Here is a 21253-nt window from a genome sequence, read left to right as displayed (position 1 = left end):
ATTTCTTTCTTCGTATCATCGTTATTTTAGCTTAAACGGATGCTCGTCGATGTAATCTGTATCGTAGATAGTATTAAAAAGTGTCTGGTGCTTGTTAGACACATATAATGTATACAATTAAGGTTTATCTGAATTTATCCACGAATGGTAACAATGTCAATATTTTTCTGTGCGCTACGGTTGTAGTTATCATTTCTATAGTACAATTATTACTTGTAATATTGCATAGAGGAGAACAGGACATATTCGAAGAATGAATAGCATACACGCGTTAGAAAATCGATACGATTGACGTGACACATTTTTCATTCCAGTTTCGCATGCTTGTTACTCACCTATACACATCCGTTTCCTGACATATAAATTCGTTAAATCAAACGAGAATCGCACACGGCAATTTTGTACTATCAAATTAAACGTATATCGTACACGTTACAAAAAGAGTTCTTGAACGTATACAAGGAGTACGCGTTTACAACGAATAAAACGATCGAATTTGATTAGAGCTACGAAAATATATCTCATAAAATAACGTGCACGCGTATCGCGTTTGTTAAACGTTGAACAACAACAGGATAAACTTAATTGAATTGAGATTGTAAAAACTATCGAGATGACGATACAACCTGTTGTTACCAATAGAGGGAAGTCAAGGTATCGTGCACTATGAAACGTCGTACGTTTTTTATTTTCCAACAGTATCGAAGCTGTACGCTCGAGCACGATTCTTAGTATTTTTAGAGTAACTAACTTATGTTTAGTTTAAAATTCAATACTGGCAAAAACATGTTATTTTGAAACGATCGTCTGAGTAGATTGTACGTTCTCAATGTTCTTCATACTGATAGTATATTTTGATTTGTCGCTCTCTTCAGTTGTAAATCTGTGCTTGACAGTGGTGTCTATAGTTCTGCATGAAAGCACGTGGCTTTTATAAAATGCGATTTTGCCGTGCAGTTTGCAGCCAGAAATGTTTTTCATAAAAGGATGCACGTTCAGTGCTTGTCGATATTACGGGAGTATGATGAACAAAGTTCAAGTGTTCCGATTGCGGTGCTCGTTACTTTCTAACCTCAATAACAAGACTCTATTTGTCAGTAAATTACTTAGCACGGATGGATATTTGACAGCATCTGATGCAAGCGTTAAAAAATGTTTAAACCATCTCATGAGCGCGTATCAAAGTGAGAAAAAATGTGGAGAGGGTATTTCTGAAATTCTTAAGTTGCACGAGATTCCGCTATTGTTGAATGAAAAGATTCAAATAATTGAGAATATACAAAATTTGAATGATATTGGTAGGTATTCTAATTGCTCAAATGGTTATCGACTCAAATATTTCTTTCTTTTCATTTAGTGCATTGTGTGTCGAGTAATGTTAGTTTTAACGTTGTGTATTATACACTACATAAGTATTATACTACATATGTATAAATGATATATCTTGCATAATGTTACTATACATGTAATTTGTTTTTAGTAAATGGTAACGAAGAACTGAAAAAACTTGCGCAAGAAGAGGAATCTGTATATAAACAACAATTAGGACAAATCGATGAAAAAATCTTGGATATTATTTTAAAACATTTAGATAAAGAATATTATGAGAACGTTATTTTGGAAGTAGTGCCTGGTGTAGGTGGTCAAGAAGCTATGTTGTTTGCCAGAGATTTGTTAAATATGTATATAAGTTACTGTGATTATCTAGGATTTAATTACGAATTAATAGAGATGATTGAAAGTGAGATAAGTGGTTTAAGAAAAGCTGTTCTATTGATATCCGATAGTAAAGCCTTTGGGAAGTTAAAATATGAAGGTGGTGTACATAGAGTTCAAAGGAATCCAATAACGGAAAAGTCTGGTCGTATGCACACCAGTACGGCTGTTGTAACAATCCTTCCGGAACCTAGCAATATAGATATTGAATTAAACGAAAAAGATTTGAAAATAGAATCGAAGAAAGCATCTGGTGCAGGAGGGCAGCATGTAAACACTACAAACTCGGCGATTAGGATAACTCATATACCCACTGGCATAAGTGTAACCAGCCAATCAGATAGATCCCAGATAAAAAATAAAAAATTGGCGCTGATGAAATTGAAGAGTGTACTGTACCAAGAACAATTGGACCAGCAAGTCTCGTTCAGTAGTAAGATGCGTAAGAAGCAGATGGGGACAAGACTAAGGAATGAGAAAATTAGAACGTATAATTTTAATCAAGATCGTGTTACCGATCATAGGATAACAAATGGTACGATGCATAATTTAAAAGAATTCATGACAAATGGAGTAGATTTGGAAAAGCTGGAAGATAGACTTTACAAGGAGATGCAACAAAAGATTTTGTTGGACATTATAGATGAGATGGAGAGTAGCAATTAAATTAACACCAAATGTTCTTTCAACGTTTGCCATTTTGATAAGAAACGATTTTCATTTTACATAGGCAAGCCATTATTGTACATAGCAAATTGTAATAAACTCTGTGTAATACAAGTAACATTCGTCATACAACGATGACAATCTCGCCATTCGTTCTCATATCGTTTAGTCCTCTTTTTGTCTTGCTCAAGAAGTAGAGAGTTCAGTTATTTATTTTGAAAAACATACAAGATCTTTGTTCTTTTTTTATTCCTTTTGTTTCGTTTTGTGTCGCAATCGTAACCGCGTGTCCAAAGGCACACATCCTTGTAACTCGTATAATACATTAATATACAAAACTAATATATTCGTAATCTCTATAAATATCAAACGACACGTTTTACATCGGTTAATGTACAAAGCGCAAAATATGTGTGTGTATGTTGTATGTGTGTATGTATTTGTGTGAGTGTTTCATAGTATCCTGAACGTGTGACTCTTGTATACGACCCTGCTCTCATACACGTACACACAGTTCTTTATAAAACCCTATCTACTTGAACGCTCCAAAAATTAACATTTAGCGAGTGGGACGAATTAAGCTCGTGGTAAATGTGATTTCATCATTTCGTAGTAACTTCCGTCCAACGATTATCCCACGAAATGTAGGTGCGTCCTCCTACGAGCGTTACTCGCGCGAATTAACTTCCTGCTTTGTGCCGTTCTTCAAATCCCAGGTCATAAGCGTTGTATGCAGTTTTACTACTCTTGTATTCTCCTCCTACGCATAGATTGGTCGATTTTGCGATTTCTAGAGCAACTAGCACTGACATTATCTGAATTTGTATAGCAGTATATTTTATGTTTCTCCGTTAAGCATTCCTCGTCGGGATACTTTCTCTTATAAAAAGAGAGATACATCTTTTCTTCGCTTGTTCTTTCGGTTTTGTCTGCTGTTGGATACGAGATGACTTGTGAAATTTTGACTATCTTAATATACCAACTATTTTCTTCTGAAAGTGTTCATGAAACTTGGTCAAGTAGAGAGACAATGTGCAGTTGGCTGACACCCTACTCGATCTTGCTATAATTCGGTATCTTTCGTTAGTCCTTATGACCTAAGTACCGTTAAAGATTATTCATCGAATGCACGATAGTAACGGTAGCACGCAATGGACACGAATTAAGAGAAGAAGGATGAAACTAAGAAACAGAGCAGGGACGCATACGAAGTAGACACTGCGTTGCGTTTCGGGCAGTAAGGTTGTTTTTTTTTTTAGGACTAGTTCGGCACCGATTCACGAGCAATAAATCCCATTTTAAATCCCGCCAACCTTGACTCCGTTACACGTTACGATCCTCGAAGTACATCGATGATTGGACAAATTACCCAGTCAGCCACAAAATCTGTCCTAGCAGATTTCGCCGAATGCCTACCACAGTTTTGTCAACAGAAAGGCTATAGATTCTATACAGAAATCGTTGTAGTCGGTTATATTATACATAGCAGATGTCAGTATAAGTACAGCGAAACCCAGATTACTGTAACATGGATCAACCGAACAAAACTGTTACAAATCGTTGCTCACAAGTCTTTCTTTTTCTGTTAATATGATATATCAATATTTGTAAAATATTTTGATCTCTCTTTCTCTCTCTGAGCGTTTGTTGATGCGGATAGATTAAAATAATTTCTAGTATAATAATTATCTATTGATACGAACTCGATGGTCTGTTTACGCGTATCAGTGATGTGTCGGTTTAATTAAATGCGTGTGTTCGTATGGACAGAAAACCATCAACTGTACATGCCACTGATGAATGTGAACAGATCTTAATATGGATATAAGTGATATTGGATTCATCACGATACTTTACACAAATCTGTTGCCATTCTGCTGGCATACTGTAAATAGTTTGGTTACTGGGTTAATATAGACGCAGACCCTGCCTGCGACATCATCAAAGTACCGATAGAGGAGACAGCACCAGGACTTATAGAACTTCCCCCTATACAGCGTCGCTATAAATACTCTAGAACATTTTGAAATCGCGATAACTATTCAAACGAAACAAGACTATCCATCAAATTGTAACGAACCGTTTCCAATTGTACTTTTTTTTTCTGTTTAGCATTTAATGAAACGTTGGCAAAGGTAACACGTTTTCGCGAACATCTCGCGGAACGTTCTAACGACATCTACTTATGTACGGAACACCGTGAACGATCATCGCGAACGATCAAGTCCGCGTCAAAAGAATCGACAATCCGTTAATTGAAGGGCTCTGTGCAAAAGTAGGAAAACCTCTATTTCTCGGCGGAAATTGATCTCTCGTGTATATGCATTATTAAAACTATCGCGTGTATATTTCTGTTACACTGAACCCCCGTGTAACATGACGTTTGTACAATATGGTTTCGTTTTGACACAGTTGGAGAAAAAGAAGCTTCTAATGAGAAGTTTGAAGAGGAATGCCGTAAATGCGGCATTCATAGGATACGGTTTTGGTCCAACGCAGTAAAAGAAATGCAGAAAGCTCTAACGATAAGCAGTTTTAGTAGCGACGTACACTAAACTCACTAAATATAATTCGGTATCTTTCGTTAAGCTAACAAAAATATTCTTTCATTTGTTGATTCTTCTTTTGGTTCTGTACCTTGTATGATGTAGGTATCAATGAAAGATGTATCACTGTTGTTGCAAGCTATAGTTTCTTCCTGTAAATTTATGGTTCTTTCTCGTCCGTTTTCTATTCAAATCCCAATGTATGTTTGTCTCATGGTATTTGAATGATTTTCGTAAAAAATTGTACTTAATCTATTTAGTTTACTGACGCTATGAAACAATTGAGCTAACTAGTTTCTGCATTTCGAACCCTTCAATCGTTTTATTGAAACTTGAATCGTCTCCTGTGTTTCGTCGTCGGCATTTTTAATTGATACGCGACACTAATTGAAAAATTAATGCCGGGTAAAGTCGATCCGTTGAACCAGAACGCAGACCGCAGACAAAATAAGGAGGAGGTAGACATTTGGTACCGCGTTCGAGGCTAAGCCGCAGAGATCTTTGATCTCGCTCTCCCTCGGATGAGTGCGAATACACGATTGAGGTCTTTTCCGCTTTAGCGACGTAAGCGCCTTCTGGCATACCAGTGAGTTGTTCTCGTAGATTATCTCTTCCGGAATTACGCTCAATGGTGGCATCGTCGTGTCTGTGCAGTCTATGTTCACGACCAAAAGGAGCATGTTGCTGTAGTCGACCGGCTGCACTATGTATGGCCTCATACAGTTTGTTTTTACATCTGATTCTACATCGAATAATTTGAACGACGTGTTTCGCAAGTATAGATGCACCTGGCGAAATGAAAGGGAACGCTAATAGAATCTCGTTACTAGAAACGATAGGAGACACCGTGAATGTAAGTACAAGAAAAATCGTTAATAGATCTGTAAAGTATAACATGATAATATGAAAAATTACTTTCTGCGCATCGCATTACGTATTCAAAACAAGACTAAGACTAAGAAACTAACAAGTTTATTAAGTAAATGAAACTATTAAAAAAATTTGACGATAGCAGTAGATGGAACTCTAGAGGTAATACGATATTTAGCAAATTTTTAGAAAATAGAATTCAATTGAGCGTTAGCTATAATTCTATGAAGTTAGAAATATATAGCGCTAGTTGAATTGACATCTTATATAAAAAAAATTTGTTTAAACTTTTTATATACAGAATTCTAATAAGCTAAATGCTAATTAGCTTTGAAAAATGTATCAGAAATGGTGGTTAATGTTAATAGGATATATCCTGTATACATAGAGAAATTCTATAGATTTTTCTTGTTCGTCCACGACATGGCATACAGTATAATTAATATGTCATGAGATTTCACCTCTTGATCGCAAGCTTCTGGACGTGTCCGATTAATCAGAACCTTTTGATCGAACAATTTTTCGTCTTTCGGGTCTACCGGCGGCTTCACGTCGTTATCCGAATAGTCTTCTTCCCCGTTCGGATAAGCATACGCATCTGCGTATTCAGATTGCCAAATTCCAGCTTTGGCCCAAGCCCAGACTGCTTGACCGAGGAGCCACGAAAGCAGTCTCTGCGCGTTCTTCCACGGCTAAAGGGTTTCATTCATTGCACACATTTTACAAATATAAATAAGAAGCAGAATGTGTGAAATATCTTACCGTCAGCAAAATGCTTCCGTCGTTACTAGTCTGTGTACTCTTGAAACAGACAGCTTGGTAATCGAATATCCTGATCCTCTCGAAAACGCCTTCTTTTACCAAACTGGTCATGATTGGCCCTCTCACTTTACCGAAAAACTTCCCTGTATCGTTCTCGTTTTCAGCCGCGATCACGTACCCGTTGTTGTCGATCAAGTAACAAGCCCAGCTTTCCGAGCCACAATGCGTCTGGCAATCCCCATGTACGTCGCAGCTGAACGTAGTGTTTAGGAAGAGAGTTTGAAGAGCGCTGTGCTGAAATTGGAAACCTACGACTGCTGCCGGCGCCTTTGCTTTTTGAGTTTCTGGAAGATAAAGAATTCTGGTTAACTTTTTGGTGCAAATCTGCTTTTCATATCCAGAGTTGGTTTGAGGCTGCTGTAATAATTGTGTTTACTCGAGACTCTGAATTTAATAATGGCCTATCGCGATTCCTCTTACTTTATTTGTATCACGAATTACGAGTCCCTCTGTACATTACAGAGTCGGTTATTTATATACAAACAAAGTACAACGATTTACTTCTTAAACCGTACGTGGAGGTCACAAAATAATGCTCTTCGCAAAGGGTCCCGAAATTCTTAAACCCTTGTATTCTCTTGGAAAATTCAGAATTAATTTCTAATGTTACTGTTACGCTATTCAGTAATTCTTGAATATTACAAGTTCCATTTTCTGTTTATTTCACAGAAATTGGAAATTACAATATACTGACCAATAAAAATGGCACGGCTAGCAGTGACAAGGGTATTGTTGTCGGCACCCTCTACATCGATTGGCACAGAAAAGACGAAACTGTCTGCTTGCACGTAGTGTTGTTCCACCGCACGCTTGTACCAAACCTCGTCGATGGCTCTTGGATACAGCTTGCTGAAATGATCCTCTGGAACGGTGCCCTCTTCGTCTAGGAAAAAGTCTTGCCACCTTGTCAGACCGCTGTGGGTAGCCATGAAGGCGAGGGTTACGCCAAAGCGTTGTTGGAACTCTTTCCTACAAAAAGAATAGTATCAGGGAATCTGAAGATGAAACAATTCTTTCTTAAAATCGATTCTTTACATTGCTCACTAAAAAGAGTATTGCGATTACTTGCGATTTATTGCGAATACTGATTGTTACTTAGTAACTTATTTGCATCGCTTTCTTTTATAGTTTTGAGAACATTATATTTGCTTTTAGTTGGAAGTTGCTGAGGAAGATTAAAAGGAGCTTTGCAAGTGAGTAATTACGACTACCGTATAAGATAGATAGAATTAATGAAAAAGATCCTCCAGTTCTTTGGTCACCAGGATGTTCTTCCTCTTCAAAGTACTGATCCTGAAGGGATGACCTTCGTCGTTGGAAGATAATACCTTTTGCTAATTGAACATTGTACAAGGAATGAAAAAAATAACGAAGTAAGAACTTTTTTGAAGACAGAAGGAACGTGGGTAAATTTTACAGAAACGTGTGTTTTTAATAAAGTAATGAGGATACCAAAACTAATCGACATTAAGAAAAATGAATGAAGATAAAGAAAAATGTACAAAGGAGGAGAACAAATGGTTGAATAGACAAATAAGCGGTAAAATATTGTAGCCATACTGGTTATTCTCTAAAAACGTAAGGTACGTTTGTGATGGACGTTACCTGGGCAGCAGATTCATCAGCCTAGCTAAAGGTCTGCATGGCGTCAAAGTGGTCAGTATTAGTAAAAAAGGAAATGGGTGAACTTTTGTTGTTGTTAAAATCCTGACAGAAGAAAGAATATGAAAAGAAAGAAATGAGAGAAGAACTGTACAGAGAAACGTAAAAACACAGAGGGTCCGAAAACGGTCTTACTGAACCACTTTAATGGTACAATGGCGTAGAACAGTTTTTTTTTCTCTTTTAAACATTTTCTGACGGTTCTAGCAATTTTTCGTGCAAGAAGAGACAGAGTACCCTAACTCTATCGTTTCCAGAACAATTAAGTTTCGCATAGTGCTTTAGTCTAACGATGATTATAACGTCCTACAAGGGACGCTTGTTCCATTTCGTCCTAGATTAAACAAAATCACTGATGCTCACCCTTTCTCTTCGCGTGCAGTAGCGGGGTTCGCAAACCACTCGGTTACCTTTGCATCGAACACCAGACTCTGCAGAAGATTCCTGTCGCAGTAATACGAGTCTTTGTCCGCTTTGTACGGTGTAGCTGTTTTGAATATAAATACCCGCTAATGATTAGATTATTTTCAGTTACTCTGACCTCTTTAGCTTAATTGTCCTAACTGACATTTACACATTTATTTAGGCATTTAGCATTTAGGCCAGATAGTGACTTTTATCTAACAAAAGTCATTTTAGGACCAAAAACCACTATAGTAGTGTCTGTATATTACATACAAATAAATACTATTGCAATTTAGAAAGTAGATTTATAGAGTCAATAACTTTTGTTGACAGATGCAGTGAATTATGGAGTACAACGATAATAAAGAGAAAGATACATTTCCTGGGAGAATGCTGTGTAACGCTAACAGTTTTGTGCACGGTTCTCTGACATTCCAAGAGTGAAATATCTCAGCTAGGACATTTTAGCCAAGCAGGATGCGATAAAATCGAAGTAACAGAGTAGTTACGTTTTGATTTACGGTCAGTGTCGTTACCGGAACTCGTGGCCGAGTATTCTGGTGGCTGGGATGGTTGTTTCATGTCGTTCCATCTCCAGCCTGGCTGGCGGGTTCGTTCCAAGAAGTGTAACAGCTGCTTTTCCGGTGTATTATGCGATCGTTCATCCTCGTAGTGGTATCTGTATCGAAAAATGAAGCAAACATTCTTCTAAACCGTTTACAAGAAAAATATTCTAAATTACAGTAAAACAAAATGCTTTCGTCGCTTACTTGCAGTACAACCAATTGGGATGCACCAGCCAGTTTGTACCATTGAAATACTCAGACACGTTTTTACCTGTTTTACGTAATAATTTGATTAAAATTTGGAAACCAGATATTAGAAAGTGTGAATACAACGACAAAGACCATCGATGGAATCGGGTCGAGTTGCAAGTTGGGAACTTTAAGAGGAACTATTTGAAAAGGAGGAAAATAATGGGAGATTTCCCGAGAATTGAATTGAGAGATTGAACGTTCTCGACCGTCGCACGTTCAGGGGGAAGAGAAAACTTTATCCCTATGGGCTTTTCGATTATATAGGTGGACAGTTTCTTCCGTAACTTTGCGCGACGCTGCGAAAAGTTTGCAATCTAACTTCTATCGAGCTTCCCCGCTGGATACGTCCGCTATTGAATAAAACAACGAACGGCCATTTACGAGAGTTGTTCGAAAGTTTCGAGACGGCGTTATCAAGACGGTTATTGAAAGTTCAGCGTCCGCAGATGCGTCCGTGGCTTTTGAATCACGGCCTCTGGTGGCATCGCACGATTTCTGGCATGCAAATACTTTTGGCACCCTCTCTTTGGGGGAAGACTTATTCAGTCGTCGGTTAACGATCGTCGCCTTTGTCGTTGTCATGAGATACCATGAGGATTGGATACGTTACCAGTGATATGCGCACGGTGTATTTCCTCGGTTGCGTGCACGCGATAACTTCCGGTGTGGTCATGTTCCGGCAGACTGACCACCACCGTAAAGGGAGTGTTTGGTATACCTGTGTAGTCGTACTTCCTCTTCACTCTGCCCACACGTTTCTTCAGACATTTCATGGGGAATAGAAAAACTTGAACGTTAATAATCTCGATCTAATTGACCTTGCTCGTTATACGACTCACCATATCATCGTAATGATACTTCGTGTGCAGCGTCACGCTACCGTTCGTTTGATTTACTACGTCGTTCCGAAGCTATGGACGGAATTATCATTCAGAGACGTAATTTTCATTTTCCAACAGTACAGCCCAAGACTTACCATAATGATACCTTCTTCGAATTCCCTTGGCCCTCTGTCCTGATCCATCAGCTCGACCTCCGCCATATCGACGCTATTGTACGCTGGTTTTAGGATCCCCTGAAACTGTAATCCCATTATATAAGTAAATAGCCTTCAATGATTGTCATGCGATTGTAAAGGACAATGACGACCTCTCGATAATATTCAAATATCTTCGAAACATTCATTGATTGATACTTTTACTTTTTCTCAATGGCATTCAAACGCCCTTAAGGTAACTTTGAAATGTCATTCAAGCAACTTCAGAGTAACTCTGCAAACATTCCAAAGTTACATTTCAAATGGCACGGATTCGAATGGTATTGGACGTTGTATCGACGAAAGAACGAAGGATCCTTAAAATCGTGAACCTTACCACTGGTCGAAGGTCAGGATGAATCAGGATGAAACCATTGTTGGTCACTATAAACGCGTATCCGTTTACGCCGAGCTGTTTTCAAGAATAAGAGACAGGAATGAGCGCAGCGCTAATTTGTACTTTGTAATAAGTAAGTGTATTGAGTATACTCGCCAAATGTGGCATCATGAGCTTCTGTATCTCCTCGATAGGGACGTCCGTGCCGGCGACACCGAGCAGATCGGCGATTCGTGTCTGCGCAAACAATCATCGCGGCGTTTTAGTCAGATCCAGCGTAGGTATCGGTTACGTGTGTTTAAATCAATTACGAGTCATCATCATCCCAAGTCGCATAACCATAAGCATATCTACCTTTCTCCAATATAAACGCTATCACAATGAATTCGTCTAACGACACATGTTCTAGTATTAAAAAACGATGGTTACTAAAAAAGAAAAGAAAAACGAATAGCAATAATAATAATACTAATAATAATATTCACTCACGATACTGCTGGACGTATAACTAGTTCAACTACTTTCTCAATAATAACGATACACAATAAGAACAATGAACGTTTGACGCAGGCTGTCCTAAGTGTTTAAATAATCAAATCACAATTAGCCACGCCGTTTCCGTTTCGACAACCGTACACCTGTCTTGAGAACCTACTAGCAACGTGATCTCTTGTAACTGCGTAGGCATCAGCCGCAGATTAGAGGGGAAGTTCAATTTAGTTCTGCTAATTCTTTGGTCTCAACTAGTAGCTTATTCACAGAAAAGGGGACGGTCATCGAAATGGCGTTTTAATTAAATCTACTGTATTACTCGTCTAGCGAAATCTAGCACTCAAGAAAATCGTACCGTGTGTACATGTGTGCTTAATATTCGTTTTATAATCAATCAAAGATATTCTCGTTTATATTCAGTATACGTATACGTATAATCGCTGCAGTAGCAGAAGTTTTTCTACGAGTCTCAATAATAGTAATAATAATAATTGTAATAATAATACTAATATTAATAGTATCAATAATAATAATAATAATAATAATAATAATACCAACAACAACGATAATAATAACAATAATAATAATAATAAAGATAACTATAATAATAACGTTAATAACAATAATAATAACGATGTTAATAATAATACTAATAACAACGAGTAACGATAATAATAATAATAATATTAATAATAATAATAACGATAAGAAATAATAATAATAATGGCAATGTTAGGAGGAAGTATCGCCGATCGCAATCCAACAGGCGGGCAGGATTATCCGTTTTTTCTACTCGTCTCGAACAGGGCACAGGGTAGACTAATGTACCTAAACCTACCTAATGATTAAACTAAGTCCAGTACTAATATTAGACCAAAGTAAGATACCAGAGAGACGAACGTGGACCTAAATGGAACGAAAAACTGTTGCACGGCATCGACATCGCCCCTGGATTTCCACTATCGACTTTCTTCACTATATTCTAAATTCGAGTAAAGAAGTAAGTTAGTTCTAACATCGAGACACTGAATTTAATAGGATTTAAGCTGATCAGTTGGCACTGAGCAAATCTATTGCAAACTATATATTATATCCGATCGTCATTTCAAGTTAGCAGTTCCTATCGTACTCACAAATCTCTCTTGACTCGCATAAAGATTATAATTTAATTGTATTAAATTATTTATTAAAGTAAAAATACTTTGATTAAAGTATTTCTATCGTCTGCAAGTAACGAGCGTGGAAATCAGGGAAGGTCGAGCCGCGTGGTTGAATACAAAAAAAGGGGTGAATGGGGAGGGGGGGTTACAGGGCTCTATGCATTGAAACAATGTTGTTTGTGTGCTTTGTTTTAGCTGCCAACCTCTCTTGTCTCTGTCACCCAGTACGCTTCGTTCACCAGCACCTGCCTTGTGATGTTCTGTGGACAAACAGGAACTTAAAATCAAAGGAAAAAAAGAATGCGCTCGTTGCGGGGGTGGTTTCGCGCGGATAAACATTTGTACCGCCTATGGGGGGAAGAGGGTAACACGACGACACGTGTCGATATAACGTTACGGGATCGATCGAAAGCGAAAGAAGGCGAAGGGGTGAGAAGGGCGATTGTCATGAGTGGAACGATGATTGCGAGCAATTGCCTGTCTCGATAATACCACTAACGTTAATTCGATTCCATTCGATGCAACATACGGCTAGCATCTCGAGGATCGTCCATTTAAGTTAACAGCGGTGGTTTGAACGAGAGCAAACGATCGGTGTTTCTATTTACCAACGAGCGAACGCGAGTACACGAGTCTACGTGTGTCCCACCGTAAGCAGTTATTAATAGAACGGGGTTAATAGTAATCTGGCATACAGCGATGATAAAGTTAATCTGCTCTCGATAATAACAAGAGTTCCAAGTTAATTTTATAGAGACCTGAAGCTGAATCTCTTTGTTCGTGGACGTTGCCTATCGCGCCACACCATAGCATCAGTCGATGCTTGATACTGGCGTATGATTGCATTGAATTTCGAAATCTTTCCACGGTCATTTCTGGCTCGATGTTCACCTTTCGAGACGGTAGGGTAGTCTTTTTTTTTGCACGAGAACGTACGGTTCGCTCGGAGATCCTAACGTGGACCATTTGAATCGAACATTTGTCGTGTCTTGGTACGTTTGCAGAGAGTCAGTTTTCGCAATTGAACGATGCGAGAGGGTGAAATCTTACCGCGTTCTCTCGTCGATCGAACACCGGCATGCTAACCGAAGTCATCAGCCTGTATTCCTGAAGATCGCTGCCTTGCTCGTGCGACTTTTTCTGTTTCTTCACGAACCTCCGGTCCCGTTCTTCCGTATTGAACAAATTTTTTCTCCTGTGAAGCCTGAGGAACCTCTCCTTCTGCTCCTCGCTCTCCCTTTGCTCCCACAGCCAATCGGTCATCTTTGGATCCGTTACGTCGGCGTAGACCGGGGTCCAGATCGTCGGATGATCCGTACGACCAAGGACCAACGGTCTTGCCATCACAGGAACGTATTTAAGAACCTACGAACCGCGATTTATCTATTACACCAATGATTTGAGAAAAGGTATCGAGATAATAAATAAAAGAAGTCACGGTTCTAACAGGGATAACATTTTGAAGTTTCAGCGTTACTAATTAAGAACGTAGGAAACTAAAATCAATCCTTAATCTAGAGAAAGATGGTTTTTGATAAAATAAAAAATGATTCAATTATTCTGTTTTCTAAAAATCACATGCGAGGTATTGAATCTTTAATCTGCGTTTACTGTTTGCTTGTCAAAGATTCAAAAATTGTTTAACCATTTAATTGCATAATCAACCCTCAGATTTTCTTACAAATGTTGATAACTGATACTAAAATCGAAGCACCAGCAAGTATATTTGTATGCATATAATTCTCATTAATCTACGGCAGTGCAAATTTAGTGGAGCATAAGAATAGTATATTATACAGACAATTATTGTCCATTTTCATATATATAAATTAATTAATACTCAAATGGGACGTGTATACAAATATTAAGTAATTTAACATGCAAAACATTGAACTACCTCTTCTCTGACTTCAGCCAAGGTGCAAAGGTGTACGAAGTAGCCTCTATTGGCACATGCCATCCACTGGACCTCCTTGACATCCGCCACTTCTCTACCAATCAGATAAGTGAACATTCTGACCGGCATGTCCGCTTTGAATGGTTCACTAGGATTGTCCTTCCAATTGTAAGTTTCGAAAATCTCTTTATAATTGTAAGGAACGCCGTCTGTTATCAGCATGATCGCTTGGTTGCACCTGGCACCCTCCCTCTCCGTTCGATAAGTTTCAAGAAGCTCGAATGCCGTGCTCAAGGCAAGCGAGAAGTTCGCGATTTTCTCTGTGTCTAGATTCAGGATGGCTCTCTTTAATTCCCTCACGTTTGCTAAATTTGCCTGGACGAGGGTGTCGTTGAAACATGGCACCACCTGAAACGTCGTTTCTATTTGTTTTCGTCCATAGTAATATTACGTATTAACAAAAGTAGAATCAATTGTTCATCTTTGATTTCAACGAATTTGTACAACATGATAGTATATATATACACTGATGTTTAATGCCCTAATGATATGTGAAATAGTAAGTGTAGATAACTTGATGATTTACAGGATAGGACATTACACGATATAAGCAGTTCAAGTTACGTGTGTTCAAGTTACCTTTTAGATGGAAGTAGCGTTGATAAGGTGGAACAATTATGTGACACGTAAATCAGAGATAAATTTTTAAGCGTTGTGATAAATGTTACGTGTGATACATAGAAAAAACTACGAATAATAAACAACAAGCTGTAACAATAAATTCACCTCGTCAATTACTGCGTGCAAATTAGTTTTAATGCAAATTAAAATTCTAAAACAAGAAAGAGATATATACTGTGAAATGAATGATTTATAAGCCACGTAATCGTCTTGTATTAGAGTAATTTCGATAATCTTCACGTTTATAGTATATCTAAGAGACAATTAAGTTTCATTGCTTATCGCTTGGTAATTTTGGAGTAATTAGAACTAATATTTCATAATTATCCAATTAAATAATATTTATTTTACAAAAAATTATTAGAATCAAAGACGGATAATTGGGTTCTTTTCTTGTTAAATATTAGATCGTATTAATTCTATCTATGATAATTATCAATTTATTAATTTTTTTTAAATTTAAACTTTTGGACTTTTATTCCTTTCTTAAAGCTTTATGTTATCAATAAAAATAAAATTCAATCAGTGACTCGAGATGTCAATATGTATTTTCTATTATTTTACTGAAGCACATTTGAACAACATTTGAAAATTTCTCTATACTTCATAAAAATAAATGAATAAATATAATAGTATTTTTCTAAACATCTTCATTTTTGCTTTTAATGGTAAAATCAAGCTTTTAAGAAAAGAGCTCTAAAATTAAATAGTAAAAAGTAAAGTGCATATGTCTGACTTTCAATGACTTATACCCATGCACTATTGCATTTTGTATAACATAATATCGTTAATTAGTATCCTAAAAACTTTCATTCTAAATCAATGTTCGTTAACATTGTATATTCGAAAATCACGTGGAAATCATATACTTTATCACAAAGAAAGATTCTCAAGTTCTTCCTTGTCCCTAAAAAAAAGCAAGCAAAACCTACGTTAAGGAAATTAATAACAATTGGCCGTAAATTTTCAGAAATATCCTGCACAGCACAATTCAAACAACCCAAAGTATCACGAATGGCAATAGTTATCTACATACAGAAAAAAGAAGGTAAAAACACTATTTTATCTTACAAGTTATTTAAGAACAAAATAAAAGAATAATTTGTAGATTGTTTTAAGCTAATTACCTCTTTGGTGACGTTGGAGAACGTGATGATATTGACAAAATCGTTGTTTCCAAGTGTATCCAGGATATTGTTCACCACGTGTCTGGCGATTTCTCTGCGAATTCCAGTCATGCTGCCGGAAGTATCGATCAAGATGAGAACGTCCTTTGGACTGGTAGCAGCCTCGATGTACCAGCTTCTAGTTCTACAGTCGAACAGATCCACGGGTTCCATGTACCAGTTCATAGCTGGATACTGCCTCATAAAACCTGTCGCACTGCCAAAATACTGCCAAGATAGGGAGGGATCTTGCTCGTAATTGTTGATGAAGGTTTTGTCCAACTCTTCGGACCATTTGATCGCTCTGACTACGTTAGATGCCCGTTCGTAGACGTTCGTCGGGACGTGCACCGTTGACATGGTCAAATTGACTTGGCCACCGAAGTGGGCGCTGTATTTCAGCTTGATCGTGTTGTTCTTTGCGTTAGTGAATGTGTAGGACTCTGGGGGGTCAACGTCGGGGGCGGATAAGGCTGACGTTTCCGCGACATCCATAATTCTCTAAAACAACACGTTAAACATGAAATTAACGCGGTGAATACTTGTTTTCTTTTTCAAAATAACTATTGGATAGATCATTTTTTTCATCAAAAAGGAATGATAAGTAGAAAGTAGTATGTCTAAGATTATTTAAGTTGTGATCATGTAAAGGACGACAAGTGGCAAGAAAAAATCAAAGGTTTGGATCTGTATGAAATAGTGCATACAGCAATTGCGGCATGGACAAGCAACTTTGTGAATTATTGAAATATTTTAAAAGCGTTTGTATACAAAATTTAATGTCCAAAATGCCAAAGGTATATATTCGTGAAGTCGTTTCTAATGCCAGAGGCTGCTTGAGTGAATTTATCATTATATCTGCCTTCTTCTTGTAGATTAATTGATTAATAGAATACTTGAATGCAATTTTGACCATAAAACAAACATTTTGGTCATACAATGAACTTTAATCTAAATACATAATCTCTACATTCATTTATGATTATCTCCATCTCTTTCTCTAATAAAATTACGTAAATTAAACAGGAATAGTTGACTAAAGTAATTCTTTTAAATGGTCCTGTTTAGCAAAACAAAAAATGCCATCTGTTATACAGAGTTTCAAATACTCATATAATGCATTTTCTTGCTTTGGAAAGATGATTATTAAAGTTCTCCCTTTGCAGATTTAGTACTCTTTACGAATTCGATTGCAGTAGGTATTTTTTAGAGGGTATGCTTCATTTCCTATCAAAACGTTTGAAAGAATAATATCAGAATGTGGTAAAGCTCGAGAGGATGAGACGTTAAATTTGTAATAAGAATATAATTTGACCGCTCATATGATGTTACTGGTCCAAATGAAGACACTTGCCGCTTGCTGCTCTTTGCATGTCCTTAAACCGTTAATGCAAGCACATAATTGAAATCCGTAGTAGTCCCGAAACTTGCTATCCTATATTTCTTTGAAAGCACCGACAATTAGATTCTTATCCCTTTTTTACATCGACAAAATATATTTGGAATATCGTAATTTGTAGTTTAAAAAACGATTGGTAATTTTGGATCTGTTTTCTAACGTCAGATGGATTAGAATACCTTGATAGCTGATATTTTGGATTCCATCATGGCCTTGATGTCTTTGGCGATCTCGTGGACAAGAGCGTTACCATCACGTGGCTTCACCACAGCCTGTTTGTAACTCTCGTGGAACTTCTTCACGTTGGTCACGTACGTCCCCAACTGTGAGAGCTCGAAACCCAATTTCTGCGCCCATGATTTCACTCTGCATTGAGAATAAACTTAAAATTATTATATGGTTATAATATACAATGATCGTTTTATTCGAATATCGATCTAATTCTTGCATAACTCCGATACAGTATTGTGGGAGCTTATAAATGAGTCATAAAGCTGTTTGCAACGTGGCAAAATGGAGTACGAAACACCATCTATAATTGAAGAATTAAAAGTTGAACTTATAGCCGCACAGTGGTACGAAACTTAGCTATGCTTCCAAAAGTTCCATGTCGCTGATCGACTGGAACTTCTAAGGAGAAAGTGCGAACCCCCAATTTAAAACTTTCCCTTTGAATTTTGCCAGTTAATAGTTCCCCAAACATTTAACAAACTGCCTTCGCTGCAATACATAGGATGCTATCTATAAAAATGTTATTAATCAATCGCTTTCGCTAATAATATTTAATTAGTTCAAAGTACATATTGTACAATATTGAGCATATATTATATTCTCTCAAACTTCAAGAAGATTCCACAATTTCAGGCATTGAATGTCTATGGACAGTATTTACAATCTTCCTAGTATCAATTAGTAATTCTAAGTTTCCAGTAAAAGCAACAAACGATTTCTAAAGCAAATCAGAAACGCCATTTCTTTGTCATAGTAAACGATTTCCACTGCCAAAGTCCACCACTAAAAATTTCTCAAAAACGATGCAAATGACTTTCAACATATGAACAGTTACATCCCCTTTGATCTTGATGGTTTTAAAATACATAGAGTTCAACATTTTAAAGTTCTTTCTATACATATAGCTGGCGATTGGCTTTAGTTTCCAAGATTTGTAAAGAAAGATAGGTATTACTACACTGATTTAAGCCCGCAAGAAGGCACGCATTAGTATTGGATGCTGGTAACTTCACACTTTATCTCTTGTTTGTAACGTAGTGGGTGTGTGAAGCTTGATTTCGGACGAAAGCTCTGTTCACACCTGCATATACGATATCGGGTGGACACTGCAGTTCGCGAATTACGTTTGTGTGAACACTTTTACGAACAGTGAGCATCATTTAGAGAACAAGTCAGTGAACCGTGAACAGTGTTCGCTCGAGAGACGATACATCAAAGGATCTGTTCGCAAAATTACCGCTTTTGATCTGTTCGCAAACTGTTTGCTAGCATCGATACGGGTACGCTACTGTTTATGTTTGCGAACAGCTCCCGAGTGTTCCATTTCTGTTCGATGCGAACATATCTCAAGAAGTGTTGGTTACATACAACGTAATCGTAACTTAAAGAATAACTCAGCTTTAATTCAATACTCGCAGGTGAATTAATTCGACTCGCGAATATTGGATTACCAGTTGGGTTAACTTTCAAATTCCACTGTGCAGATATAAACGAGATGTTTAGGTGATCAGTTGCTAGTTACAGTATTTAATAACAGACATTTCTTAGAGTCTCGTATTTACAGGTATGCATGGAGCTTTCAGTTGAACTCAATCTGGTCCCCACACATGGAAGCTTTGTTTTTATAAGCTATAAACAAAAAGTATATCGCGAAGCTACCAATAAGCAATACTAACGCTATTACTTTCACACAGAATTTACTGTTACGATAGCGATTCTTTTTTACAAACATTTCAGAAATTAATGTCAACTGCTGATTACACGTACAGGAAAAGTCGTACAAAATATTAAGTTCTGCAACGTATTTTAAACATCATTGAAATTGGAAAGGAACCAATTATTCGAAAAGTTCGCCTTTCCAACGCACAGAGTATATAAATTAATCAGAAACATATTAAAAACGCTTTCTTTGTGTACCAAACAATTTTGACACTATGCAGAAGTCTTAGAAATTTTTCCTCGAGAGCAATCTAAAAATATAATTTACCGATCATCGCGAACAATTTGTAACAAAATGAGCAAAGAAACGTTCTTTAATAGAAAATAAGCCAAGCGCGAAAAACGTGTTCCAACGTCCACGTTTTCCGTTTGCTAGGTAAAGAGTGGGCGCACGTCGACCGACCGAGTAAATAAACCCGTGACAATTCCAACGGTCCTCCCAGCCTATATCAAAATTCGAGCATACAAGTGCTGAACACACATCAGACGAATTCTCCGTAAAACTGTTCAGAATTAGCTCGATCGACTTACGAGTTGTACAGTATGCTGTCACCACGGTCGGGTGCCTCGATCAGGATCAGGATGACGATAGCTGGCAGGAAACGGGGCCTCATAACTCTGGTGTTCGCCGGCGCTCCGCTGTTTACGCGAGGACACGGTAAACAAAACTGAGGCCGAGAGGTGGCTCGCGTCTGACATTAAGGATACTCCGGGCCGGCCGTAGTCGTCTTCGACGTCGTGTCTGTCGCCGCCGTCGTTGCCGCTGACGTCGTCGCCATGCAGTGCGCGCACCGTTCCACTCCTAACATCGTAAGGTACTCGCGTGCGTTTATCGATCGACGCGGATATGGACGCGGAGCTTGCGCGCGATGCGATGCCGCGAGGACGGAGAGACGTCCCGACGCCGTGTCGCCGCTCGTATAGTAAGCGCCCCTACGAAATTGATAGCAGTGTTTGTCTCTTGGAAAAATAAGGCCCGCACCCGGCCCGTTCCTGTTCGTCCCGGTTTCTTCTCCTCGCATCGAGACGGTTCGTTGGGGGAACCAACGAACGGAGTACCACGAAGCTCCCAATGAAATTCTTCGCTTGTTGGACCAGTGGATGTAGATTTTGTGAATCTTCGGGATGAGGGCAAGCGTTGGAGTTTGCGAATTTTTTATACGTTGATGAAAGATGTTTTCTCTTGGACCTCTTAAAATAATGGAAAATTTTAGAGACTGATTACTGATGGGATTAGAAAGATAGTTACTACTAGAATCTTGATTGAATAATTAAAGAAGATGAAAATATGTGAACAAGTATTTATATTAAACAAAACTTTAGCGATTCTTTTTAGTTGATCGGTGTTTTAGTGATCAAGATTCTATTGTAGTATTCTAATTAGTACTCCTGGTACTAATGATATTTTAATTTAAAATTGTTATAAATGTAAACACTACTTACTAAGTTGGTCATATTCTACATATGTATTGTATTTACAATTATAATGTGTGATCTTTAATTGTCCAGTATTGAGAAAAAATTGTCCTTGGCTTTCTGATATTCTTCGACCGGCAGAAAAGAGGAGATTGGGAATCCAATAAGTCAGCATTATATAGCGAATATCAATCACTCTAAAATATGAATTGAT

At 37.7% G+C, this 21253-nt stretch overlaps 2 protein-coding genes across 2 annotated transcripts; one reads left to right on the top strand and one right to left on the bottom strand.

The window, feature by feature from the left end:
- Positions 1-926: 926 nt before the first annotated feature.
- Mrf1 (mitochondrial translation release factor 1) lies at positions 927-2500 on the top strand. Its single transcript, XM_076906221.1, has 2 exons — positions 927-1298; positions 1481-2500. The coding sequence occupies exons 1-2, from the start codon at positions 971-973 to the stop codon at positions 2380-2382; spliced, it is 1230 nt and encodes a 409-aa protein (XP_076762336.1). The 5' UTR covers positions 927-970; the 3' UTR covers positions 2383-2500.
- Positions 2501-5241: 2741 nt separating this feature from the next.
- Stj (voltage-dependent calcium channel subunit straightjacket) lies at positions 5242-20407 on the bottom strand. Its single transcript, XM_076906475.1, has 19 exons — positions 20155-20407; positions 17853-18039; positions 16236-16775; positions 14428-14835; positions 13581-13895; positions 12734-12790; positions 11035-11115; positions 10879-10953; positions 10482-10586; positions 10345-10416; positions 10116-10263; positions 9458-9524; positions 9197-9366; positions 8646-8769; positions 8226-8258; positions 7315-7589; positions 6561-6904; positions 6260-6490; positions 5242-5716 (listed from the first exon to the last, which is right to left on the bottom strand). The coding sequence occupies exons 1-19, from the start codon at positions 20235-20237 to the stop codon at positions 5324-5326; spliced, it is 3708 nt and encodes a 1235-aa protein (XP_076762590.1). The 5' UTR covers positions 20238-20407; the 3' UTR covers positions 5242-5323.
- Between the last annotated feature and the right edge of the window lie 846 nt (positions 20408-21253).

This window comes from Xylocopa sonorina, chromosome 13 (assembly GCF_050948175.1).
Source record: "Xylocopa sonorina isolate GNS202 chromosome 13, iyXylSono1_principal, whole genome shotgun sequence".
Classification (NCBI taxonomy): Eukaryota; Metazoa; Arthropoda; class Insecta; order Hymenoptera; family Apidae; genus Xylocopa; species Xylocopa sonorina.
Note: the sequence above shows the minus strand (reverse complement) of the source record. Positions and strands in the feature narration are given on the sequence as shown.